Source organism: Schistocerca gregaria, chromosome 6 (genome assembly GCF_023897955.1).
Source record: "Schistocerca gregaria isolate iqSchGreg1 chromosome 6, iqSchGreg1.2, whole genome shotgun sequence".
In the NCBI taxonomy this organism is placed as follows: domain Eukaryota; kingdom Metazoa; phylum Arthropoda; class Insecta; order Orthoptera; family Acrididae; genus Schistocerca; species Schistocerca gregaria.
This window is the reverse complement of record NC_064925.1, coordinates 322,003,947-322,031,618: the sequence shown is the minus strand read 5'-3', so window position 1 is coordinate 322,031,618 and position 27,672 is coordinate 322,003,947. Positions and strand designations below refer to the sequence as shown.

The window sequence follows — 27,672 nt, the reverse complement described above, 5'->3', positions numbered from 1 at the left end:
CTGAAGAGTAGTGCATATGCTGCTGCCAGCCTGCCCCAGATGGAGAAATCAAGTACAATAAAGAAAAGAATACTAACCAGTTAACTAATATTGGTTTGGAGTGGTGAACTCGGATCTTCGTTTCTCAGAATTCTTTTCTTTTTCAACTGATGTGTTGCATTGAAGCGATTATTATTAGTAAGAACTGCAGTGAAATTCATTTCAGTGGCTTATTATATTGCGTCCTCTGTAAGGACGACTAAGTGTAATTATGAAGCACATTATCTGTATTTCAAGTTATTTTCAAATCATTCTTATTTACAAGTAAAGAAGGAGACGAATACAGATGTTAAAAATGTGCTTGACAATGACGCCTAGTCGAAATTAGCTAATCGCACGATTAAATTTAGATCATAGTACAACCTACTATGGACCATGTTTACTTTTATTAAGCATCTGGAAGCTGTGGGTCGCCACAAATACAAAATTTTCAACAATAAAGAGATTCAGAAACACAAGTGAATATTTTTGAGCAACAAGACAGTATTTTTAAAATCTATTTAATAATTACCATAATACAGTGTGCATTCTTCTTTAAGGATTTTTACAGTAGTTTAGATTTCAATTGATCAGGTAGCTCTGCTGAGTTTCGTCGGAGTAGCCCAAGTTTGTAAGAAATCGTGAAGTATTTCCCCAAAAAAATTTAAACAAGCAAAAAGAAGGTAGGTTTCACACTACGCTACTGCTTGGATGCAGAAAGGATAGAAAAAGTGCCTTTGCTCAGCATGGATGACAGAATCCTTTTGTCGAGTTAAATAACTGATACAGAGGTTGTTATTCAAATTTAATTACACTTTTAAAATACACAGATTTTTAATTGCCACTAGTGCCAGATAATTTATTGCCAACGCATAGCTATTAAGGAAAATCAAATGATTTTGTATAGCTAAATAACTGTTGCGTCAGTTCTTATTGAAACTTAATTAACCTAATAAAATGGACAGTTTTTAAGTAACACCAGAACCAGATAATCGATTACCAACCCATAGCTATTAAGGAAAGGTGAACGGTTTTTGAAGAGATATGTAGTGGTGGGTTGGGATGTTAGAGCAGATTCATCTCATTAGTTCACTATGACACACAAATAGATGTAGCAACATTATTTCTCATTAGTCAAAACTAACAGCTGCCGAACGTCTCATCTACTGAGCTGGAACCGTATGAAATAAGTGTTACCATTTGACGACGTATATGCTGCCAGGACAGAAAATTATAGGTGCAAGATGACGTCGCTTGTTAGAATCTCGTACGCGGCAGAGTCCTGAGGTCCGGTACTCTGCCGCCGAGCATGCGCAGCTCCGGCTGGGCCGCGTAGTCGGCGTCCGCCTCTGGAGGCAGCGCCGCGGAGAGGGCGGCGTCGTTGCGGCAGCCGCAGGTGGCCACGGGCGGCCGGTAGCTGCAGCCCAGCGAGCCGGGGTGTCCCTGGGCACGGCACAGCAGTTCGCAGCCCAGATCGGGGACCCGCAGCCGCCGGCTCAGCTGCGAGCACACCGGCACCCCGTCCTGGCAGCACTCCTCCTGCGGGTCTGCAACCGAGAACGGCGGCCGCGTTCCCTTCCGTTTGCAAAGGCTGTAGAGGAACACACTGACGATGGAAACTCCCCATCGCGGCCCCCTCACATTTAGTAGTAAGATGGCCCATTTCATATCCCGTCAAAAACTGAACACACATAAGCACGAAACCAAGAAGGTGTACTGAACTGTGGGAAAAAAGAATCAAAATGGAAACAGTGGACGGTCAAATGTCAACATCTGCAAGTCGAGAGAATGTAAACGATTGTGGCCTTGTGGTCTCGTGGTCACACTCTGACAGCGTTGGACTGCTTAGAGAGAAGTCCAGGTTCAAAACTCACTCACGCCCCACTTTTTTCCCACAAAATTATGAACTGGTCTTCCGGTCTGTTACATGTCTGTTCGTTGTATTCAAATGTGTGTCTATATCGTGGTGTAACATCCGTTTGCAACAGCGACGATTAATGAAAGGACCTCCCGACTTAAGTACCTGCTATTTGTTCTACACAAGTACCACATGTTATGCCTCTTCCGTTACATTTTGGAAGCTTTGACTCTTATATTCCTTCGTTGTGTCATGGCTCACACCTCTGTGAGAGATCTACGAGGCATCAAGCATGCTCTCACTATTCATAACATTTATTTGCGATGGTAATATATGAGTCGTGTTGCGGCTCACATTGGTGCCGTTGGTAGGTTGGCATCATGTAATAAGTATAGTGGTGTTTCGTTTTTTTCTTGTGTTTACTGGCGCCACTATGTTTGCTAGCATTGTCTGTCCGTGAGTGGCAGTGGTACTATCTTTTGAGGGACGTCAAGTGTTTTCCGGGTCGGGATTTGTCGGGGAATTCAGTTGGGACGGAGCAGCAGTGAAGTCAGGCAGTGCGAGGACATGCAAGGACCGCTGGCAGCACGCAGGCACTGCCGGATCGAGGAGCTGTAGTTTCGAGGGCCACAACCTCGTTGTCCACCGGTTCGAGGAAGTTTCAGCTGAGTGAACATTAACCCTGCAGTGAAACCTCCACTATTTTCAGATCAAGCCGTTTATTTGCGCGTCCCTGCTTGTAGGGTCGCTGAGATGAAGTGCAGCGAGTGGAGTGTTTGGAGTTGGCAAAATTAATTAGCTGTCTTCCACTTCTTATTATTAATCATTGAATTCCTTGTGTTATTATTAGTGAGGTTCAACCAGCGGTATTTTCCTGCCTAGTGGTCATTAACGCCCCAGTTACCTGAGTTGGAGATTAGTGTATTTTCGCCGGAATTGCCGCTGCTGTCCAGTAAGGTATGTAGTTAAACAGCCTCCTTGATTGTGGTTCGTATATTTTGTTTCTTTTGGACTAATTTGGTCATAGTGCTTCCTTCTGCTTCTGGATGTCCTAAGCACTGGATTATGGAGATGCAGTGCTGTCTGCCAGTTCCGCCTTGCCTGGGTTATTTCATCATTGTATTGGCTATCAGATGTTAGGTAGATAATGCAAGAGTGTTGGTCTGCGTTTAAACTGACACTAGTTTGAGTTGCCACCTGGTTAAGTGAATAAAACTCTTGGTTGCCTGTCTCATCTTTTAGGAAGCTGAGCGACTTTCCCAGGTCGCTCTTTGGAGCACTGTCTGAGGTCCACTTCTCTCTTGATTTGGTCAGAATGTGATAATTAAAAAAAAAATTTAATTTTGAGTTATTACTGTTTAGGCCTCCAGCCAACAAGGAATTTGAATTTCTTGTTAATAAGGCCTTCAGTAATGAGTGTATTTTTTCTTAAGAAATTTTAATCAGACAAAATATCTTAACACTGAAATGTTGATGATCGTTCTTTAAATATCTCTCGAAGAAGTTTAATTGCTTCTCAAGAATTTGCTATCCAGGCCTTCAGCCATCAAACTGTTTTTTTTAGTTATTACTTTTGGGGACTCCAGGTGACAAATAATTTGAATTTCTGGTCAATGACGTCTTCAGTCATGAGCGTAACTTGTTTAAAAAAATTTTAATTAGACTTCATGTCTTAACAGCCAAATTTCATAAATGTTCCTTATTGTCAACTTTATTCGAAATTGTTTCCAAGAAAGGTGTACGTGATTTAAAAAAGACTGAGCGAACGACGGCAACTCATTATGGCCCCATCCACACTGAATCCTGCCTTTCCCTAATAACCCAGGTCTCAGAGCTTGATTACGATTGTAATATTGCCATTATACAGAATGAGATTTTCACTCTGCAGCGGAGTGTGCGCTGATATGAAACTTCCTGGCAGATTAAAACTGTGTGCCCGACCGAGACTCGAACTCGGGACCTTTGCCTTTCGCGGATAAATGCTCTACCATCTGAGCTACCGAAGCACGACTCACGCCCGGTACTCACAGCTTTACTTCTGCCAGTATCCGTCTCCTACCTTCCAAACTTTACAGAAGCTCTCCTGCGAAACATGCAGAACTAGCACTCCTGAAAGAAAGGATATTGCGGAGACATGGCTTAGCCACAGCCTGGGGGATGTTTCCAGAATGAGATTTTCACTCTGCAGCGGAGTGTGCGCTGATATGAAACTTCTTGGCAGATTAAAACTGTGTGCCCGACCGAGACTCGAACTCAGGACCTTTGCCTTTCGCGGGCAAGTGCTCTACCAACTGAGCTACCGAAGCACGACTCACGACCGCTACTCACAGCTTTACTTCTGCAAGTATCCGTCTCCTACCTTCCAAACTTTACAGAAGCTCTTCTGCGAAACATGCAGAACTAGCGCGGGCTAATAACAACGATCATGGCGAACAAGTACAGAAAAACTACATTACGATTCAATTTTTGCAAAGACTACGAAAGACCAAAGGCTTTAGCAGTGGAACGATTCATACGTGAGGACGTCAAGATATCGCCAAACGATATTGTCAGAATTCACCTGTCCATCGTTAGTCCCACGGTGTATGTTAAGATGGTAAATGACGCGGCGTGTGAGAGAATTCTACAGGCGACAAAAGCAGGTCTCCGATTTTGCCATAGTGACGGGAATGTCGGCACGGTAACTGTAGAACATGCTGGTCTGGGTGTACGGACAATACGTGTTTTTGAGCTGCCATTTGAGCTCCCGGCTGACGAAGTTATTGATCCTTTTAAGCCATACGGCACGGTACATGGTCACACAGCAGAACGCTGGACACAATTCGCCACGTACCCCGTGCTTAAAGGAGTGAGACAGATCACTATTGATCTTCAGAAGCGTGTACCGTCCTATCTGACAATTGGTGGTTGTAGGGCGTGGTGATTTACGATGGGCAACCACGTACATGTTCTGGCTATGGCCAGGAGGGACACCTCAGGTCGAACTGTATGCAACGGCGGATTACACAACTGCCTTCAGATGTGCGGGAGCCGTCGCCAGAGATGACAGTACTACCGATCACCTATGCCAAAGCCCTCATTGCGTCCGCTGATGACCGAAAGGACACAGCCCCGGTGGAAGTTCCCGATGGCACTCTCCGAAACCTTGTAGCAGACGTCGGGATGACAGAGGATGCTGCTCCATCGAGCATACAATCTACGGTGACAACATCAGTTGACACTGAACTCCTACCAAGCACACCGATAGTACACGAAGCAGTTCAAGCCACTACGGATGCTGTTCCGTCTGGAACGCACTCTGTGACGACAACATCAGTTTCGACCGAACTCCCGCCAACTACAACGATGGGACTCGAAACACTTCCAGTTCCTTCGGATGCTTTTCTGTCGGGCAGCCGTGATTCCCTACAATCTGAGGACACGGAAGGAAGATCACGCAAACAACATTCCCCGAAAAGGAGGAAATGGCGTCGTCGCACGACTTCTCCTAGGGATGACTCCCCTTGCCCCGACGACGATGCGCCTGTGGAGCAAGACGACACAACAGCCTCTACGAAGCAGGATGAGGCAATGGAAACTGTTCGATCAGACCCGCAGCGGTCTGTCACATTGACGGTAGCGGGACGTGGTGATGCTGAAGAGGAACCACAACCAGCTAGCTCTCCAGATGCAGATGCTGTGGCTATGGACACGAATATATCACTGCCTGCAAAGATGTGGTATGACGATATTGAGGAGGCGCCGGACGTCATACAGAGGCAGCCGGCACTCACAAAGACGGCCTAGTAATTGCTGAAGGTGAAGAGAGAGGGGCGAGAGAACGTCTTCTAACTCAGCCCCCAGCGCCGATGCAGGGAGATATTGTTGCGCCTCGACGGAGTGGGATTCAACGCCATGCGAACCGTATTGCGACATTAAATATAAATGACGTGCGTTCACCAACCAAAATACACCTACTGAAGGAAACGATTTGGGCATCTGATGCGGATATTGCTTTGCTGCAGGAAGTCCACATAGCTGCACTCCCACACATCGCAGGCTACCACTCCTATTCGTCACATGGAGATCACAATGGGAGTGGGGTGGCAGTTTACGTGCGAGATGGCTTCCCCGTGGAAAACGTGTGTTACCTTCCGTCGGCCAGGGGAATGGCTTTCACGACGTTTGGGACACGCATCATCAATCTTTATGCACCGTCGGGAAACAATCGGCGGCGGGAAAGGGCGCGATTTTATGCAGAAGATATTGCACCACTTTTCCATGGACGTTATGAATGTGTAATAATTGGTGGAGATTTCAACTGTGTTCTCAGCCAGAAAGACCAATGGCCGCAAGCAAACATCAGCCAGGAGTTTCGAATCGTTGTCAGCGACCTTGTACTTAGTGACACGTGGGAATTACGACATGGAGATGCACCGGGATACACCTATGTGACAAGTCATTCGGCGAGCAGGTTAGATCGCATTTATATCTCACGGGCTAATGCAAATGATGTCCAGGACGCGGAACGCTGGCCATTGGCATTTTCCGATCACAGCGCTTACATCTGTACGGTGCTTCTTCCCCGTAGAGAGGTTTGGAACAGCAGGGCCCCGTGGATATTAAACATTCAACATCTACATGATCCCGGATGCCGTCAACGGATCCTTGAGACATGGACGATGTACGAGCGAAGGGTTGGAAGGTATGCGACGAAGCTTGATTGGTGGCTGACTTGTGCTAAACCGGCGCTTCGCCGTACGTTCATCTCATATAGCAGGGAGATGGCCGAATGGCGCCGCCGTACGACCGACTTTTATTTTGCAGCGCTGTGCGACCTGGACGATGGTCCGCCGGGACCGGACGTCTGGATCGAACGCAAAAGAATAAAAGCTAAACTAGTGGCTTAAGCTCGGAAACATCTTCAGGGAACCATGGTGCGCGCCAGATGTCACGATACGATACGACACGAGATTCCTTCCATGCACCACGTCGTGAATGAACGAAAGCACCGACGACGCGTTTTGGTACGGGAGTTAATTACCCGCGAAGACCGAAGAGTGACGCGTCAAGCGGACATTGTCTCTGCATTCGTCGACCATTACCAACACATCTATCGGGAGGAAGCAGCCCGTGTTGATGACCTCGCAAGTATAGCCACATACGTCTCCCGTACACTAACGGTGGAAGACGCTGGAACCTTACTGGAAGCTATTAGCTGTGAGGAAGTACATGATGCGATCGCAAAGGGTGCGTTGAATCGCTCCCCAGGCATTGATGGACTTCCTGCTGAATTTTATCGAGAATTTCGCAACGAAATGGCACCGCGATGGACGGAAATGTACAACGAGTTGTTAAATTCCGATGCCCCTATTCCACCGGCTTTTATGGAAGGCCTCTTGGTGCCAGTACATAAACCGAAGCCAGGAATTACGGTCACACATTATCGCCCCATCACCCTGCTTAATGCAGACTATAAGATCTTTGCACGGATGCTAGCGTCCCGATGTCGTATGTTAATTCGTAGCGTTCTCTCCCCAGAACAGACGACACCGGGTGGATCGGTGAATGTGCAAACAGCTACTGGCGAATGCCGTGATGTAATAGCGCTGGCGGAGGAGTGCCGGCTTAAAGCGGCGATGGTGGCGGTTGATTTTGACAGTGCTTTTGATAAGGTGCGCCACAACTATCTGTACGCTGTACTGGAACAAATGGGATTTCCAGACTGTTTTACTGGTCTCATTAGAAGGATTTATGGGAGCGCACAATCCTTGGTACACGTTAATGGGCGTATAGCAGGGCCCATTCAAATTCGACGTTCCATTCGCCAGGGCTGCCCTCTTTCGATGCTGCTGTTCGCGATAGCGTTGGAATCATTAATTGGGAGGCTAACAAATTCTCTTTCTGGGGTGGAACTGCGGGGCTACACCTTCAAATGTCGTGCTTATGCGGACGACCTCCTGCTGCTCGTTCGTTCTGAGGAAGAGGTGAAGACGGTCCTTGAACTGTTGTCGGACCACAGTGTGACGGCGGGTAGTGCAGTGAACATGAACAAATCGGCAGCAATGCCGGTTGGAAGGGGCCTTACGCCGGAAGAAATCAGTCCGTTTCCTTATGTGCAACGATTTCGCTATCTCGGCATAGACTTTACCTCATCTGTGAAACATACTGCGGCAGTTAACTACCGACGTATTTTACAGACAACACGTACCATGGTCCGCCATCTCCTACGACGCCTTGATCCTTTGCAGCGAGTCGAATATCTGAACACTTATGTGGTTTCTCGAATGGTGCATATTTCGCAGATCCTGCCCCTACCACTCACGCTCGGGCATCGACTTCAATCAGCACTAGGCTATTTTGTGATGATTGGGTCGCCCCTCAAGGTGCGATACGCAACGCTGACGCTCCCTACGGACAAGGGGGGACTCGGACTTACGAATGTTAGCTGCCGAGCGACGGCTCTCCTTCTAGCCACGATGTACAAGCAATGGCGTAGCGGGCGTGATTCCCTTACATCCCGCCTACTGGATCTCCTAGTCCCAGCGTCCCTCACACCTCCGGTGGCGGTGGGCAACATTACGCCACATTTTGCGCATGTATCAACATTTATCGTGGAACTTAGTTATATCAGAGACGAGCTTCCGCGCACGAGACCACCATGCGCGAAGGATTTTTATGTTTGGCTGCTACGACGGATAAGTCGTAATGTCATTGAACTGAAACACCCCACGTTGCATTGGCCGAAGATTTGGAGACATGTGCACCAAAAATTCTTTCCTACCTTCGTTCGGGCACTGTGGTTCTCTGTCACCTGTGGCAAGTTCAACACCAACCAACGACTCCATGCAATTGGACTAGTGGACACTGCACTGTGCCCGAAATGTCGCCAAGTGGATGACGACCATCACCGCTTAACTTGTATCGCGGTGGAGGACGTATGGCTCCTAGGACGACAGATGGTGGCTTGCTACCTCCGTGTGACCCCGCAACATATTACACCTGCTTCCTTCTTACATCCGGAGAGTGACTACTTTCCGGCGACTAAATCACAGTCGATCATCTGGGTCAAAGGTTGGACGATCGCGTACCTCTATGGGGATGCTGCCAAGTCGCGACTCGACTTTTGGTATTTCTTACAGCAAGCCCACTATGAGGTTCATAGATGGTCACACTATCGGAAAACCTTTGCCAACTATCTTCAGGCAGTCTTCCTCGACCCCCCACGCAGTTGGGATGTGCCGGGTGCAGTCGGTGTGCACATTTGACAGCTGATAATGAACCTCACGCTTCTCTCAACGCTCCATATGTAATGCACATACTATACCATGAAATGATCTACATGATCTACATGTTCCTTTTAACAGGGTGATTGTGGAAAATAAATAAATATAATAAATAAAAACAACAACCCTGTGTCCCTGTTCCTTTACATTTTGTGATTTGTTGTACAATGATTTTCTTTTGTTTTTGTTTTTGCAGAGGATGCATTTCATTTCGTGTTTGCGAACTGCCCAAAAAAAAAATGGTAGAGCATTTGCCCGCGAACAAAGGTCCCGAGTTCGAGTCTCGGTCGGGCACACAGTTTTAATCTGCCAGGAAGTTTCATATCAGCGCACACTCCGCTGCAGAGTGAAAATCTCATTCTGGAAACATCCCCCAGGCTGTGGCTAAGCCATGTCTCCGCAATATCCTTTCTTTCAGGAGTGCTAGTTCTGCATGTTTCGCAGGAGAGCTTCTGTAAAGTTTGGAAGCTAGGAGACGGATACTGGCAGAAGTAAAGCTGTGAGTACCGGGCGTGAGTCGTGCTTCGGTAGCTCAGATGTAGAGCATTTGCCCGCGAAAGGCAAAGATCCCGAGTTCGAGTCTCGGTCGGGCACACAGTTTTAATCTGCCAGGAAGTTTCATTGCCATTATAGTTATTGTTGGTTCAAATTGTAACTCTGTCAGTATTACACAATACTTGTCTTTGCTATTCTGTTGTTTCAGGTGACCGATTCTAATGGCAGTCAGGCAGTGCCCTGGGATCAGCCTGTTGAGGAAGGACCACCTCTTTTATAACCTGTCAATAAGGCGCCAGCCTATTGAGAATAGCAGGTTTCACTACTGGGTTAATGTTCACTCAGCTCAAACCTTCTGGGTCTGGTGGACAATGAAGTTGTGCCTGCATGCCGCCAGCCGTCCGCGCATGTCCACACGCTGCTGGTCCTCACTGCTTCTCCATCGCAACCAAACTCCCCGACACGCTCTGACCTGGAAAACACTTGACGTCCCTCCAAAGATAGTACCACTGTACTAGATATCGATAACCGCTGCTGCTGCCACTTGCGGACAGACAATGCTACCAAATGTAGTGGCGCCAGTTAACACAAGAAGAAAACGAGATGCGACTGTCCCTATTACACGATGCCAATCTACCAACGTCTCCAATGCGAGCTCAATATTCTTACCATATGAATCATATGCCGTAATCAATGTATAGTATGACAATTTCTGAGACTACAGTAGGAGAACAATTATGCCAATGACTGAACGGGCAGTTCATAAATCTTCGTAGAAAAAATGGAGGAAGAGAGAGGTATAGAAACAGATCTCCCGTTTTGCAGTCCAACACCGCGACCACGCAACCTTGATGTGGTTCTCACGAGTCACTCGATGTTGCACGTCTTGAGCTTGGGACGTTCACTGTTTCTGCTTTGTATCTTTTCTCCAGTCAAATACACCTTCTTATTTTCATGCTTGATTGTGTTCAGTTTTTGATGGGCTATTCTCTAAGCAATTTTACCACTGAATCTAACGGTGGCGCGATGGGAAGTTTCCCTTGTGAGATGACAAAATTGAAAGCGAGATGCACATATACAGATGGTGATACTATCGCGCGTGTGTAAGGGCAGTGCATTGGCGGAGCTGTCATTTGTACACAGACTATTCATGCGAAAAAATTACCGACGAGATTATGGCTTCACGACGGGAATTAACAGTCTTTGAGCACGCAATGGTAGTTGAAGTTAGACCCATCAGACATTCCATTTCGGAAATCGTTAGCGGATTCAATATTCTAAGGTCTTCATTGTCATGCTGAGAATACACAAATTTCAGACATAACCTTTTACCAGGTACAAATCAGTGACAGAAGTCCTTTGCTTAACGACCGAGAACAGTGGAGTTAGCATAAAGTTGTTAAGAGAGAAGCAACATAACCGTAGAGATCCATGTGTGACGTAACGTACAATGAACGAATCTGTTACGTCTGTGTGGCGAAATTTGGCGTTAATGGGTTATGGCAACAGACAACCGACGCGAGTGCCTTTATTAAGAACACGACATTGCCTGCAGCGCCTCTCCTGGGTTCGTCACCATATCGATTGGACTAGACGACTGGACAGCTATGAGCCCCCAATATCAGTTGGGAGAGCTTTAGTTGTGTTCGAGTGTGGCAAGACTCCACGAAGTCATGGACCCAAGTTGTCAGCAAGGTACTGTGCAAGCCGCTGATGGCTCCATAATAGTGTGGGCTGTGTTTACATGGAATAGACTGGGTCCTCTGGACCAATGAACCTATCATTGACTGGAAATGGTTATGTTCAGCCACCTGGAGACCATTTGCAGCCATTCATGAAACTGACGTTCCCAATCAACTGTGGAATGCTTGTGGATCACAATGCCCCACGTCACCGAGGTAGCGTCTTTCGCGATTGCTTAGAAAGAACAGACAATTTGAGTGAATGATTTTGCCACGCTGATTCCCGACAAGAACATTTAGGGGACATAATCATGAGGTCAGTTAATGCACAAAATCCTGCACCAACAACAATTTCGCAATTATGGATGGCTATAAACGCGATATAGCTCACTACTTCTACGCGTGGCTTCCAACGGTTTGTTGAGTCCATGCCACATCGAGCTGCTGCACTGTGTCGGGCAAAAAGAGTTCCGGCACGATATTGCGAGATATCTTATGAAAATTGTCACCTCCCTGTATAGTTCCTTTCCTGAGAACAGAGCTGAGTCAGGCACTTAATAAATGCTGTATTTGCAGTGGTCGTACAATAATGTTTACGTCATCTATATAACAACATCTCTTTCATAGAAGGAGCTCTCTTACGTGCGTACACACACTCCCTCCAGCTAGTATTTCTGATACAAGATCCTTTGATTCAAGCTCCTAAGAATTGCATCGACATTAATATCAGCTGAGTTTCAAATTCCAAAATTTATTTTGCGTAAAGTAGAGGCGCGGCAGCAGTGCTGTATCATTTCACATCACACACCCATCCCAGAGTTAATAACTTGGTTGATTAAAGTAATGACAGAGATAAGGAATCAGCTGAAAACGTATGCAGATGGATGTGAGAGTGTATAAAAGTGAGATTCGTGAAAACAGCATCGTGATTCGAGCTCGGGCTCACGAGATTTTCAAATTTTAACTGAGTTTAATGATCCGGATTCATGAAGACGCTAGCAGCCACTGTCATACTGCAAAGAGTAGATGCACATAAAAATGCAAGTAAACATAATGAGAGTGCAGATTGCGGCATTTGAAATTCTGGAAGGCTGGAGTAAGAATACTGAGGGTGCCGAACATAAAAATACGGCTTAGTTTGCAGGGACAGACACCTCTCAGCTACGGCCTGGTACCTAGTAGCCTGATCCAAGCAATGCAGAACAAGAAAGGAAAAACAGTCCATCATGAAATTACGGTCTGTCAGAGTTAGGAAGTAGGAGGAATTATCTCATGTATCCCTCTGAAAGTGCCTTCACTGGAGGCATCTATTTAAGGCGTTATAGTATGAGAAACTTCAATAATTTTAGGTGAATGGTCTGACGTCATTGCAGCACAGAAAGGCTAGCAGTGGGGTGGCATGCCATTGTTCAAGGAGGATGTGGCTGGTGCTGAAAGAGTCGAACGTGCAGCGAACGTCTGTTCCATATCTGTGGCATGATCTACCTGCTTTTATTCATGTTAAGTTGATGCATCAACTCAAGTACAGTCGCACATACAGTGAATTCTGTTGGTGTTGATAAAATATATTTTGATTTGTGACAATCTTACGCTGACTTGGTCAACAGCCTCGCCGCAGTAGTAACACCGGTTCCTTTCAGATCACCGAAGTTAAGCTCTGTCGGGCTGGACAAGCACTTGCGTGGGTGATTATCAGGTCCGCCGAGCGCTGTTGGCAAGCGGGATGCACTCAGCCCTTCTGAGGCAAACTGAGGAGCTACTTAATTGAGAAATAGTGGCTCTGGTCTCGGAAACTGACGTACGGTGGGGAGGGCGGTGTGCTGATCACATGCCCATCCATATCCCCATCCAGTGACAACTGTAGGCCGACGATGACATGGCGACCGGTCGGTACCGTTGGGCATTCCTGGCCTGTTTGGGACGAGTTACGCTGACTTACCTGTCAGAAGAACAGATAATGAACAAAGCTTGTGCCGTGCGATACACCTTCACTCCAACTCATGTTGGCACACGTGATGATTTATTTCCTGTCGCTGTTTAATGTTTCATTGTTGTGATTGTGTTATAACTGCCGACTTCTTGATCGTGACAACGGTAGATTTAGATAATTTTGTATCTTGCGGGATATTGGGTTATTAATTACCAGCAGATCCTAAGCTATCCTGGCGTTGTGGTTTTAAATCCCGCACACCAGAGAGCATCAAACATATACCACAGTATACCAGTGTTGTGTCAGCTTAAACTTGTAAATTCATATGCGAGTAACGGTTTCGTTGGAGGCAGTAGTGATGTTGTTCAGAAGTGGTTATGGTCTCATGATCTCTGTGAATTCTGATTAAACGACTTGTAACTCTGTACAATTGATACAACGAATGTTGTTGTTCTGGTCTACAGTCCGAAAACTGGTTTCGTGCTGCTCTCCATGCTACTCTATCCTGTGTTAGCTTCTTCATCTCCGAATAACTACGTGTACTGAAACGTACATTCTTCTGGATATGCTTAGTGCAATCATCTCTTCGTCTTCCTCTGCAGTTATAAACTCCTTCCACGTTTCAACTTTCCCTTCTTTGCTTAGGACTAGTTTTCTATATGACCTCTTGATATTCATCATGTGCTTCTCACTTCTCCAAAGGGCTCTTTCATTTTGCTGCAGGCGGTATCTACCTTTCCCCTAGTGAAATGTGTTAGTCAATCCTCACATTTGTCCTCTACCATTCCTGCTTAGCCATTTTGCTCTCCCTGTCACTCTCATTTCATATTCGTTTTTATTCCCTTTCGCCCGCTTCATTCAGTACATTTTCATATTTTCTTCTTCCATCAGTAAAATTCAGTATCTCCTGTGTTGTCCAAGGATTTCTATTGTGCCTTTTATTTTTACCTATTTGATTCTCTTCTGCCTTCAGTATTTCCTTCCTCAAAGCCACTCTTTCAACTTCTACTGTATTCCTTTCACCTGGTCTAATCAATCGTTGCCTGATGCTCCCTCTGTAACTCTCAACAACCTCTGGTTTTGTAGCTTATGCAGGTACCATCTCCTGAATTTCCAGTCTTTCTGCAATTTCTTCAGTTACAATCTACAGTTCATAACCAAAAAATTGTGGTGAGAGTGCACACCTGCCCCTGGAAATGCCTTACAATTTAAAATCTGAATCCTAAACCTCTGTATTACCACATACAATAAATCTGAAACCTCCCGGTGTCTCCATGTCTCTTCCAAGTATACAATCTTCTTTCACGATTCTTAAAACAAGCTTTAGTGGTGATTAAACTACGCTCTGTGTAAAATTCTAAGGTAACTTACTCTTTCATTTGTTTCCTCCAGTCCACATTCACCTACAATCTCTCTTTCTCTTCGTTCTCCAACTATCGAATCCTGTCCTCCATCATTATTAAACTTTCGTTTCCCTTAACTACCTGAATAATTTATTTTATCTCATCACACATTTCTTCCGTCTTTTCATCATCTCTGCTCCGTTGTGGCTGCACCTGTGGTAAGGCTATCTGCATTGCTGAGGTACGTAAGCCATCTCACCAACGGCAAGGTCAGTGGCTCATGGAGATAACGAATACAAGCAACGAATGTAGCGGAGAAATGGAGATGATGAATGTATACCTACCCAGGACACATGTCTTCAAAAATAAATAACAATTTTACCAGATTGGTTTGCTACTCATTTATTGGTGTACCAACATCTCCCAGTGCTCTTTTGTCAGTGTAATCGTCATCAGAGTTCATATGTTGCAGCCCATTCTGTTGTCAGCTACACCGCTGGTAAGAACAGATGAAATTAATATGTTAAGGATGGGAGACGCAGTACAACGAAGTGGGTCTGTTGGTAACTGAGTCACGGACCTCTATCAGGCTCCCACCTCCTAGTACAAGCAGTTTCTAACACAGTAAGTTGTTGTTACGGCTTCGACAGTTATTTTCTATTAATACATACATTAATCCTTGTTCCATAGATCATGAATACGACATTTCGTAATGAGGTGGAACGTGTCGCTTTAACGTAAGTTTCCATTACCTAAATTAATTAATTAATTTTTTACAGTTACACTACTGGCCATTAAAACTGCTACACCAAGAAAAAATACAGATGATAAATGGGTATTCGTTGGACAAATATATTACACTGGAACTGAGCATGGATGGCGTGTACAGGTACAGCTGCCCATGCTGCTTCAACACGATACCACAGTTCATCAAGAGTAGTGACTGGCGTATTGTGACGAGCCAGTTGCTCGTCCACCATTGACCACGCGTTTTCAATTGGTGAGAGATCTGGAGAATGTGCTGGCCAGGACAGCAGTCGAACATTTTCGTTATCCAGAAAGGCCCGTACAGGACTTGCAACATGCAGTCGCGCTTTATCCTGCTGAAATGTAGGGTTTCGCACGGATCGCATGAAGGGTAGAGCCACGGGTCGTAACACATCTGAAATGTAACGTCCACTGTTCAAAGTGCCGTAAATGCGAAGGAGAGGTGACCGAGACGTGTAACCAATTGCACCCCATACCATCACGCCGGGTGGTACACTACTATGGCGATGACGAATACACACTTCCAATGTGCGTTCACCGCAGTGTCGCCAAACACGGATGCGACCATCATGATGCTGTAAACAAAACCTGGATTCATCCCAAAAAATGACGTTTTGCCATTGGTGCACCCAGATTCGTCGTTGAGTACATCATCGCAGGCGCTCCTGTCTGTGATGCAGCGTCAACGGTAACCGCAGCCATGGTCTCCGAGCTTATAATCCATGCTGCTGCAAACGACGTTGAACTGTTAGTCCAGATGGGTGTTGTCTTGCAGACGTCCCCATCTGTTGACTCAGGGATCGAGACGTGGCTGCACGATCCGTTACAGCCATGCGGATAAAATGCCTGTCATCTTGATTGCTAGTGATACGAGGCTGTTGGGATCCAGCAACGCGTTCCGTACTACCCTCCTGAACCCACCGATTCCATATTCTGCTAGCAGTCATTGGATCTCGACCAACGCGAGGAGCAATGTCGCGATACGATAAACCGCAATCGCGATAGGTTACAATCCTACCTTTATCAAAGTTGGATACGTGATGGTACGCATTTCACCTCCTTACACGAGGCATCACAACGACATTTTACCAGGCAACGCCCGTCAACTGCTGTTTGTGTATGAGAAATGGATTGGAAGCTTTCCTCATGTCAGCACGTTGTAGGTGTCGTCACCGGCGCCAACCTTGTGTGAATGCTCTGAAAAGTAGATACGGCACTACTAAATATATGTGTAATGAAAACAACTTAAATTCTGCACTTAATACTTAAAGAAATGTCTTAAATTTGTATGTAAACTTACGTCTAAAGTACCCGAAAACCGGCCCTTATGTTGTTGTTTTTATCGAGAAATACTTTCAAACGAGTGAAACCTTCAATAGATAATATCAAACAGACTCTAACTTCGTTACGGTGTAATATTAACTTTATTGACGGTCATAGAATTACTTTCTTATCTTCACGAGCTTAATATTCAAGCGCGTGCGATCTACTCCAGCCCTACCAACTCTCGAGGTAAAACGATGTGTTTTGCTTTGGTTATCACCAAAAAGGCTGAAGTAGGTCATCTTCAAACACCCGAGGTATTAACAGAGCGATTCATGTGACTTAAGTTTGCAATATACCAGTTTTTTTAAGGAAATTTATCAGGGATAGTTCACTAGGTGTTAGATATTACTTTGAGATCACAGAACGTTGACACGGCGGGCTTTTATGGATGCTGTAGCATATTTCTTTATCTGGCAATCAATAGACTGTTGTGGAGTCTAATGATACTTGAAGTGCCTCCTCGCATTATGTGTTTTTCCTGGATGGGACAAACTGGGCCAAATGTACACCAGCAATGAATCATAAAATCACTTTCTTATGTTCCGATCCAGAAGGCAGGTCGTGACAGTAGGCCTCTCAGCATAGTGTCTTAACATAGGAACATCGCTTTGTCTCCTCTCTGTCTCAGTATCTACAAAGTCGTGTTGGACTTTCTGTTGCGTAAAGCATTCATTTTGCACACTGAAAAAGACTAACTTGCCAAGGCTGTTCTGAAACCAAATAGAGTTTAGTTTGCCCATATCATTCTTAGGGCTGCTTCCATTTGTATAGTAAGTATTGTTATCTTCATGGTTATTCATTGCACGTCATCATCCTTGACCACAGGGCAAATCGTTGGAGACCCTTTCTGCAGATAATGTGATTTTGTGAAGGCTTACCCATTGCCCCACTGCCTGGCGAGTTGCTTTCTCTTTCTAGGACTCTCCCTCACGTGCCATACTAAGAGGCCGTGTACTAACATTTCGACTCATTAAATTTTTGTACAACAATTTAAAAATTACAGTATTTACATTACCGGTTTCAGCACATGATTGTCTTCTTCAGATGTGATTAATCCGCTAACAGCTTCGTCAAGGTATAACAATTCTAGTTATGAAATCTTATTTCATACGTCAATAAATTATCATATCCTCACACATTAAAAATGACTGAAACTAAATATGCCATGTACTATTTATGTAGCGATAATGGAAGAGAGTGTTGCAGGAAGTGGGGGAAGGGAACAAGCTAAGGCCATATGTGAAGTGAGGAAGATAACAGCGCGTTCTGTATTAACTCATGATTACGTGTTTTTAATATGAAAACTTGTATTTTGGTTGTTACGCGCCGTACGTCATTATACAATTTCATCGTTTATATCGAGTATGCGAAGGCATATTTTCCACAAAATCAAGGAAAGAAACTGTTACGCTTATGTACCCGCAAAGTGGTGAACATGTGTTCGATTACCAAAAGCACTGATTTTTTATTCATATTTTTGCCATATCAAAGTCAATAGCAAGAGAAGCGTTAATAAAGTAAGTAAATCAGCTACATTATGCCGTTTCAAGGCAACACCACCTCGAGGATCAATAAGAACTACCACGTTCATGGTACATTTTCTTATAATTTAATGGAAGTTAATAACATAGTAACGACTATATCTTTCAAGGGATGGAAAGACACAAGGTATGGTCATACACGTTTTTTGCTCGGAATAGAGCACTGAGGAGAGTCACAAACTCGTAAGGTGACTCGTCATGGGTTCTGGTTGGCGTCTTAAGGTGACCAAAAAAATCGTTTTTGCTACCCTTGGCGTTTTGTAATAGTTTCTGATATTTTCTTATTAGTGTAACAAAAGGACATTCTAAAACATTCGGAGTTATATAAATATAAGTGTGGTGTTCCTGAAGAGTGACTTTGTTCAGTTGGTTTAATATACGTACAAGACAGCTGGCACTACTTGCAGTGTGATGTTTTGCACTTTCTTGTTTTAAATTTCGTGTTTCACATGTTGCAAAGATTCTGCTGCTGAACAGGAGCAGTGATAATGTAAGAACTATTATAGTATTTCACTCAAAGGGGAAAATGATGAAATAATTCGTATCTTATTTGGAGAATTTGGTAAATTTGTAGCGTACTGTCCATAATGGAACTTATATAAGCCGATGTCCTTATTGACTGGACATGATACTTTCCATTTCGTCTTATAACATGCCAAAGATATTGAAGCTTTAGCTTATGTATACAGTATGAATAGAAAATGAACAAAGGAGCAAATGTGCGTTTTGATATGGCTAACATAGGAATTTTACGCCTGTACACTTCATAAACAGTGATGTCAGGGCCAGATACAGCCAACGACTGCCGCTGCAACGCGCTGCAATCGCGTATATCACGTTGAGAATACCCTATCGTCCACTGTGATCAAAAGTATCCGGACACCTGGCTGTAAATGATTTATAAGTTTGTGGAGCCCTCCGTCGGTAATGCTGGAATTCAATATGGTGTCGGCCCACCCTTAGCCTTGGTGACAACTTCCACTCTCGCATGCATACGTTCAATCAGGTACTGGAAGGTTTCTTGGGGAATGGCAGCCCATTCTTCACGGAGTGCTGCACTGAGGAGAGATATCGATGTTGGTCGGTGAGGCCTGAGACGAAGTCGGCGTTCCAAAACATCCCAAAGGTGTTCTACAGAATTTACGTCAGGACTCTGCGCAGGCCAGTCCGTTACAGGGATGTTATTGTCATGTAACCACTCCGCCACAGGCCGTGCATTAAGAACAGGTGCTCTATTCTTGAAAGATGCAATCGCCATCCCCGAATTGCTCTTCAACAGTGGGAAGCACGAAGGTGCTTAAAACATCAATGTAGGCCTATGCTGTGATAGTGCCACGCAAAACAAGTGGTGGAAGCCCCCTCCCTGAAAAACCTACCACACCATAACACCATCGTCTCCGAATTTTACTGTTGGCACTACACATGCTGGCAAATGACGTTCACCCGGCATTCGCCATACCCTCACCCTGCCACCAGATGGCCACATTGTGTACCGTGATCCGTCACTTCACACAACGCTTTTCCACTGTTCAATCGTCCAATGTTTACGCTCCTTACACCAAGTGAGGCGTCGTTTGGCATTCACCGACGTGATGTGTTGCTTATGAGCAGCCGCTCGACCATGAAATCCAAGTTTCCTCACTTCCCGCCTAACTATTATAGTACTTGCAGTGGATCCTTATACAATTTGGAATTCCTGTGTGATGATCTGGATAGGTGTCTACCTATTACACATTACGACCGTGTTCAACTGTCGGCGATCTCTGTCAGTCAACAGACTAGGTCGGACTGTACGCTTTTGTACTTACGTGTCCCTTCACGTTTCCACTACACTATCACATCGGAAACAGTGGACTCGGGGATTTGTAAGAGTGTGGAAATCGCACGTACAGACGTATGACATAAGTGACACCCAATCACCAGACCAAGTTCGAAGTCCGTGAGTTCAGCGAAGCACCCCATTCTGCTCTCTCACGATATCAAATGACTACTGAGGTCGCTGATATGGAGTACCTGGCAGTAGGTGGCAGCACTGTGCACCTAATATGAAACACTTATGTTTTTGTGGGTGTCCGGATACTTTTTATCACATAGCGTATGCACAAGCCGCGTGGTTTCTGAGCGGTCAGCAGCACGTTGAACCAGGCAACCTGAACGGTGACGTTCGAAAGCAGGGACCATGTGCCGACGGCTTAAGTCTGTGACGTTCAATCCATGAATCAGATTCTGGCCTGACTGCAGGTAGAGTGGAGTCTTTCCTTCATCACGGCACCAGGAGGACGTGGGTGGCGAATCCGTCGTCGCGCCCACCTTTTACCGATTACGAAGATCTCCGGTACTCTGATGGCAGGCTGAGTGGGCCCTGGAAACGTCCTAGACGTAGTGAAACGAGTAAAAATGACCCGTGCTAAACTCACGACCTCCACGGCTGAAGTCTGGTGCTCTATCCATTAAAACACGACGGCGGCTCGTTGTGCATGTGATTTCAAATATTATTTCACTTGTGACGTTCTGTGTTGTTTCTCTTATATCGGCGTCGCGTAACGGCATTGTGTTGTTCTGGTTCAATTTTGTGGGAATCTTGGGAGAGCCTTTATTTAATTTAATTGGTGAGACAGAAGAAGGGAGTAAAATATTGGAAGTGCTTCATGATTTTGAGGTCAGGTACAGAAATTATATCAGAAAATACAACATTCCACTGGGACGTCAGGAATCAGAATGGTTCTTCAAGGAATTATAGCGATAGTAGTAGCATACCCCATCGTTCTGTTTTCATTCGAGAAACTTAATAGGTAATGAATCATTAGCACTATTTTTGTCCTTGTTAACTGAAGTGTTAGATTGAAAACTAACAGTAAGATGAGAGTGCATGATGTTGCAATTTGCAAAAGATTTTCCCATGGATCTAAAATATCTTCGAGAAAAAACCAATAAAAAGTTGTGCAAACAAAGTAGCGATAGGTGATGCACGTCGCAATTCCACATAGGAAATGAGTGAAACAAATAAACCTAGTACCAGCAGGGAACGAGGGTATACAGGCAGTAGATAATTCAGTAGATGATAGTGACAAATTGTGATTGAGATTCAGAGAAAAATGTCTGGCAGTGCAAGTCCAGTTGGAAAAGCCTATGCAGAAATTGTTTCGCAAGTTCATGACATGAGATAGGTAGAAGAGGATAACGATGTAAGGAAAGATAGCAACGTGAATGAAAGCAACTGTAGTCCTACAAAGGAACGCCTTTTCTAGGGGAGCTGACAGGAAGGGAAGGTTGAGAGAGCAGGTTCAGCCGGCCACTGTGACCGAGTGGTTCTAGGCGCTTCAGCTAGGAACCACGTTGCTGCTGCGGTCGCAGGTTCCAATCCTGCCTCGGAGATGGATGTGTGTGATGTCCTTAAGTTAGTTAGGTTTAAGTAGTTCTAAGTCTAGGGGATTGATGACCTCAGACGTTAAGTCCCATAGTGCGTAGAGCCGTTTGCACCATTTGGAACAGGATCAATTCCAATGAGAAATGGAAGTGGACCAGGAATGAAGTATACATGTCTCTTACAGCAAGTGCAGGTTACAAGGGATAACACTAATGATACAACACACATTTTACAAGTCGCAGCAGACGATACCATTTCAATGACTATACTGAAAGGAAAGTTAGATAGTATAAAAAATCCAATGACATATTGAAAGGCAAAAATGGTTAAAAAAAATGGCTCTGAGCACTATGGGACTTAACTTCTGAGATCATCAGTCCCCTAGAGCTTAGAACTACTTAAACCTAACTAACCTAAGGACATCACACACATCTATGTCTGAGGCAGGATTCGAACCTGCGACCGTAGTGTCACCCTGTTCCAGAGTTTAACGCCTAGAACCGCTCGGCCACACCGGCCAGCGAAAGGCAGCAATGTGTTTGCATAACATTACTGTCCACAGAATCAAACAATGGAAACTGCAGGTTGTAATGTCAACAATATTTTAGAAAGGATAGATCGCTATTCACCGTAAAGATGACACACTGGGTTGCAGACAGGTACAATGAAAAGCTTTTTATGCATTTAGCCTCCAGCCAAAGCCTTTTTCAAAAAATAAAACACACACACACACACACACACACACACACACACACACACACATACATTCAACAAGCAAGCACATTTCATGCACACACAACGGCCATCTCTGGCAGCTCGAACCAGAATGCAAGTGTCATACTGAGTGACAATGTGGAGTGAGGCAGGGGAGAGGGAGGGATAGTAGGGTATGGATGGGGGAGAGAAGAGTGCTGTCTGATGGAGTGTGCAGGCACTACATGGAGGCATAACAAGACTGCCAGATGCAGAACTAGGAGACCGTGGGGCAAGGATGTGGGCAGTGGGCAGACAGGGTAGGGAAAGGGAGAGGAGCAGGGAAGGGGAAAGGTGGGTGGTTGCGTTGGCAGAGGCTGGCGCACAATGAGCGTGAGCGGATGTGAATAGGAAGGAGATAATAGGACAGAGGGTGGAAACTGTTGGGTGGAGGTTGTAGGATAGTAGATTAGCAAAGGCTGAGGCCACGATCCTTACAGGACTGGAAATATGTTTCGATAAAACCCATTTGGCCAGTTTAAAAAAGCTGGGGGCCCGAATGGAGGATGCCAGTGTCCTTTGAAAAAGAGCACATTACGTCCAGTTTCATGTTGTTCATAGTTTGGCGGCGGCTGTTGTTCCTGGTGGACAGCTGGTTGGAAGTTGTATCAATAAAAATAATTGTGCTATGACTGCAGCAGAGCTGGTATGTGACATGGCTGCTTTCGTAGTTGGCCTGGTCCTATGATGTGACTCGACTGGTCAATCTATCCACTCTTCACCCCCTATTCCAGTATCTTTCCCTTTTCCTGTCCCACATACACCCCCTCCCTACTCCCTTACCCCACAGCCTTCCGATGCTGTGCCTGGCAGTCTTGACATGCCTCCATCTAATCCCTGCACACTCCACATCACTCCTCTCTCCCCCCACCCATACCCTGCGATCCGCCCCCTTCCCTGCCCAGGTCCAGACTACTCTCAACGTGACAGTTTTATTCTGGTCTGCGCTGCAAGACATTGCTCTGTGAATGTGTGTATTTTTTTTTCTGAAGGAGGCTTTGGCTGAAAGCTAAATAAGTAATAACCTTTTCACTATGCCTGTCTGCAAATCAGTTTGTCATCTTTACAGTTATTAGCAGACTATGTTTTTCATACTGACCTAGTATACAGATCTAGTTAGGTTAACCTACATATTTATGGTGATGCAGTAGATCTTTGCTTCTCTCACAATTTCGATTGTTCTAACTACGGTTAATGTATAACTTTGTGTGGTTTGTACCTAATAACACATGGTTACACAGTGTTTATCTTCAGTTGTTGGCCTCGTCTGCTTAAATTAACACATATACAGGAATTGGTAGACCCTTTGTTTCGCTATTCTTTTCTGCTCGATACATAGGCCTATTTAGAGTTGGAAACGTTTTTCCACACCCCACCCTATGGTTCCCTTGGTCACAATCCCGCCTTTTTGTAACCTATTAAAAGGCGTACGGCGTACACTGCGTGTGCTGGCACATCAGTATACTTTCTTTCAGCGTATAATGTAAGTCGACGCTGCACGGCACGACAAGATGCTGGACAGTTGCACAGAAGTATCGTTGTACATATTTAGAGGTCAATAATTTAGACGGAGGCAATCAGTTTCTATCTATGCTACGTAACTGCTTGTACTGTTTTGTGCACGTATTCGATCCTGGCTAGCGGTTATATAATTTTCTCGATTTGTTGTAAAGTCTGCTTCTTCACCTGGAAACATTTCATTCTTTTATGACTTCGTAAAAGTGAGTTATTTGTAGGTAATTAAGCTTGTAATTGTAGGTAATTAAGTTGTAAAGCCATTATCTCCTACCAGTCCTTTTCTTTGAATGGAGACAGCAGAAGAGAAAACTACAGCCTTCATTAAAGGGGTGGAAGGTAAGCAGTTGTCATGTCCAACGTAGACATGCCCATCTGTATAGTCACCACTGGCAACTGGGAAGACTTCCTCTCTAACACGTGTGTTTTCTACCTCACTGTTTTACCTGAAACGCAGTCTGTGGTAATACAGGATAAGAAAAATAAAACTAGCCCGGAAAAATATTTATAAGACTGACACCGAGTTGACCCTTGTTGACAAAAATGAGCACTTCCCATTACACAAAATGCTGGAAACAATTATTTCAGTGTACCAGTCGGTTGCCGTCACATGTCTGTGCATGCGCGTCTCTCACGTACTCTGACCCGAGCACATCGCTGTGTCATTACGTTTGTTGAGCAAGAGAGAGCAACAGAGGTGTCTAGTGACCAGATGCCACAGAACACGCGTCATAGCCGTCCACGTCACTATTGTTGCATGATCTCAAGACTGCTATTCTGGTGCGCAGTATCTGTTGTTATGCAATGTCTGATGTCCGCACTGAAACACCAGTCTTTCATCAAACTGTAAATGTTAACCAGCATGTCCGGAAATATTTAATTCATGTGTGAGTCAGCCCACAGAAGATGAACGACAGTACGGATATTGTTAATATCTGCAGCCATTTTTCCTCAGTTGCCGATCCAATTATGTTTTAACACACAGATAAGAAATAACTCGGTCTTTTGCAACTGAGCGTTTTATGGCAGTCTTATGATCTATTCAGGAAAAATACTTTATAGAGATGGTCATAATATAAAAAATGACCAAAAGAGCGAAAACAGAAGAACAATATTCAAACTAGGTCACAGTTCACATTAAGAACGAAATAAATAAAAATTTCCTTCCCTCCCTCCCTCTCACCCAAGGATCTCATTATACTCTCACGTTCTCCAGTTTCCACAATACCTCAGTGAGCCCTAAAGGATTTGTGCAAGACCACATTCAGTGCGCTACGGTATCGGTTATCTGCAATTTAATGCTTAAATGTGACCTGTCCTTTAGAAACCTCTACTTTGTGCATGTAGTACTTACAGAAGAAGTCATGGATATATGGAACGAACACAAAAACGAATGCAGGTGTAAAAACCACAACCATGTACAGGTTGTTCGAGGCGAATAGTTAGTATTCATTTGGAGCAAAAGCTTCACGTTGATGTATGCCCCATTCCGAATTGGTTTCCCTGATAGAACACATTGAATGTACATTTCTTTTAGGTCAGTGGTGGGATAGAATTAGTTGCATTTTTTTGGAAAATTCGTCTGTTGAACACCTTGAGGATGTTCCTGTTGCACCCGGCCTGCAGTGTACTTCTAGCGCGACGGCACTTCTCCAGATTTTACGAGAAGTGCGAGGGAACATCTCAAAATCAATTGGTCGTGCTAGTACAATTAACTGTCCACCAAGATAGCCAGACCTTGCATAATTAGATTTTTGTTGACAGGGTTGGAGGACGTCTGACGTGTACGAAAGGGAGCTGAATACGCGAAATGAATTGCTTGGTCGCATCATGGACGCGCAGATATGAAACACAACGTTTTCTTCAAAGAGTTCGCAAACACAATGAAGTTTATGGTGGTATATTTGAACATTTATTGTGAACTGTACAAGAGCTGTAATGTGACGTGTGCGATAATACTTAGAGATGAATGTGTCAAAAATACTTATTTTTCATTTAACAATTTTTAAATTGCATGTTTTAATATTTACTAGCAGTTGTACATGTGGGATTAGTAAGCCTGCGAATGCATCGAGTAATAAATGAAATAAATAATGTTGTTGTTGTGGTCTTCAGTCCAGAGACTGGTTTGATGCAGCTCTCCATGCTACTGTATCATGTGCAAGCTTCTTCATCTCCCAGTAGCTGCTGCAACCTACATCCTTCTGAATCTGTTTAGTGTATTCATCTCTTGGTCTCCCTCTACGATTTTTACGCTCCACGCTTCCCTTCAATACTAAATTGGTGATCCCTTGATGGCTCAGAATATGCCCTACCAACCGATCCCTTCTGCTAGCCAAGTTGTGCCGCAAATTTCTCTTCTCTCCAATTCTATTCAATACCTCCTGATTTGTTATGTGATCTACCCATCCAATCTTCAGCATTCTTAAATAATAATGTACATTAAATGTGTTCTGTCTCGGAAGCCAATGAATCCAACAATGAATTTCTTTGCTTCAAATGGTCTTTCCTGTCATGTCCGTGAATACTGGCAATTCCTTCAGCGGCACCCTGCGTTCGTAAACATTTAGATAAGTTAAATGAGCTGCCTGTAATCGCTACATCAAGGCTATCAAAATATTTGTGTTAAATAATTTTCTTTGTATTATAGACCGCTGAAGATGACTAGCATAAATAGGCGACATATTTTTGGTAGACGTAATCGTCAGTTACTATGTCAGTGGGCACAGTGTCATTGAGATTGGACCGTGGATCAATGGAAACGCATTGTCTGGTGGGATGAATCACGGTTCTCATTACACTAGGTCGACTTTCGTGTCCTGGTACGACGTCACGCAGGGGAAGACCTGTTCGAAACACGCATCGCGCCACAGAGGCTGGTGGGGGCTGTATTGTGCTAGGGGCTGTGCTATGTTTCCATGACACTTGTGTTAATGATCGAAGGTATCTTGGGGTAATTGAACATCTTTACGAACCACCTGCGACATTTCTTGCTTGATGTCTTCTTCGACGGCGATGGCATTTTCCAGTGGGATATCTATCTTTCTTAAGGCCATAACCGTGCTACAGTGTTTTGAAGAGAATGACAACGAACTACCGTTGATGTGTCGGCTACCAGAGTGATCTGGTCTCAATTCGAGTGGACACAGCTGGGACTCTGTAGGGCGCTAGGCTCCATGCCCACAAACGCCGGCCGACAACTGACGGTAACTGCCTAACCTGTACATAGACATACGTTACCACAAACTTATCAGCGGCTCGTCAAATCCATGGCGCCCCGACCATCTCCTGAACTGCGTTCCAAAGCTAGTAAATAGGTGGTCATAATCTTTTGGCTCATCAGTGTGTATTGTGGCTCTGAGCACTATGGGACTTAACATCTATGATCATCAGTCCCCTACAACTTAGAACTACTTAAACCTAACTAACCTAAGGACAACTCACAACACCCAGCCATCATGAGGCAGAGAAAATCCCTGACCTCGCCGGGAATCGAACCCGGGAACCCGTGAGTGTGTATTAGAGAGTAATTTTAAGTTATTTTATCACATACATCCTCGGTCGCCAAGCCCCACACAGTAATAATGAAAGGAAACTCGGGCAGCAGCCACAGCAGAAAGAGCAGTTACCTGGAGAAACGGCTCGCCCATACGGCATTCCGAAGCGAGACGCCGCTGTCAAAGCGGCCGTGGCCACCAGAATGGCCAGCACCGCCTTCATGGCTGCAGTGTGTGGTCGGTCGGACACTGGGCGCTGTGCTGGTCGCTGCCGCACGCGGACAGCGCTGGCACAGCTATCGGGGTAACTATTC

General features: G+C 44.9%; 1 protein-coding gene across 1 annotated transcript; it reads right to left on the bottom strand.

Annotated features, from left to right (window-relative positions):
* Positions 1-849: 849 nt before the first annotated feature.
* LOC126278224 (uncharacterized) lies at positions 850-27,672 on the bottom strand. The gene is made up of 2 exons (XM_049978204.1): positions 27,491-27,672; positions 850-1,565 (listed from the first exon to the last, which is right to left on the bottom strand). Exons 1-2 carry the CDS (start codon positions 27,579-27,581, stop codon positions 1,276-1,278), a joined length of 381 nt encoding a protein of 126 aa, XP_049834161.1. The 5' UTR covers positions 27,582-27,672; the 3' UTR covers positions 850-1,275.

Coding starts and splice junctions, on each gene's coding strand:
- LOC126278224 (XM_049978204.1), bottom strand. CDS start 27,581: ATGAAGGCGGTGCTGGCCATTCTGGTGGCCACGGCCGCTTTGACAGCG. Junction 1,566..27,490: donor TGGGCGAGCCGTTTCTCCAG/GTAACTGCTCTT, acceptor TCTCGGTTGCAG/ACCCGCAGGAGGAGTGCTGC.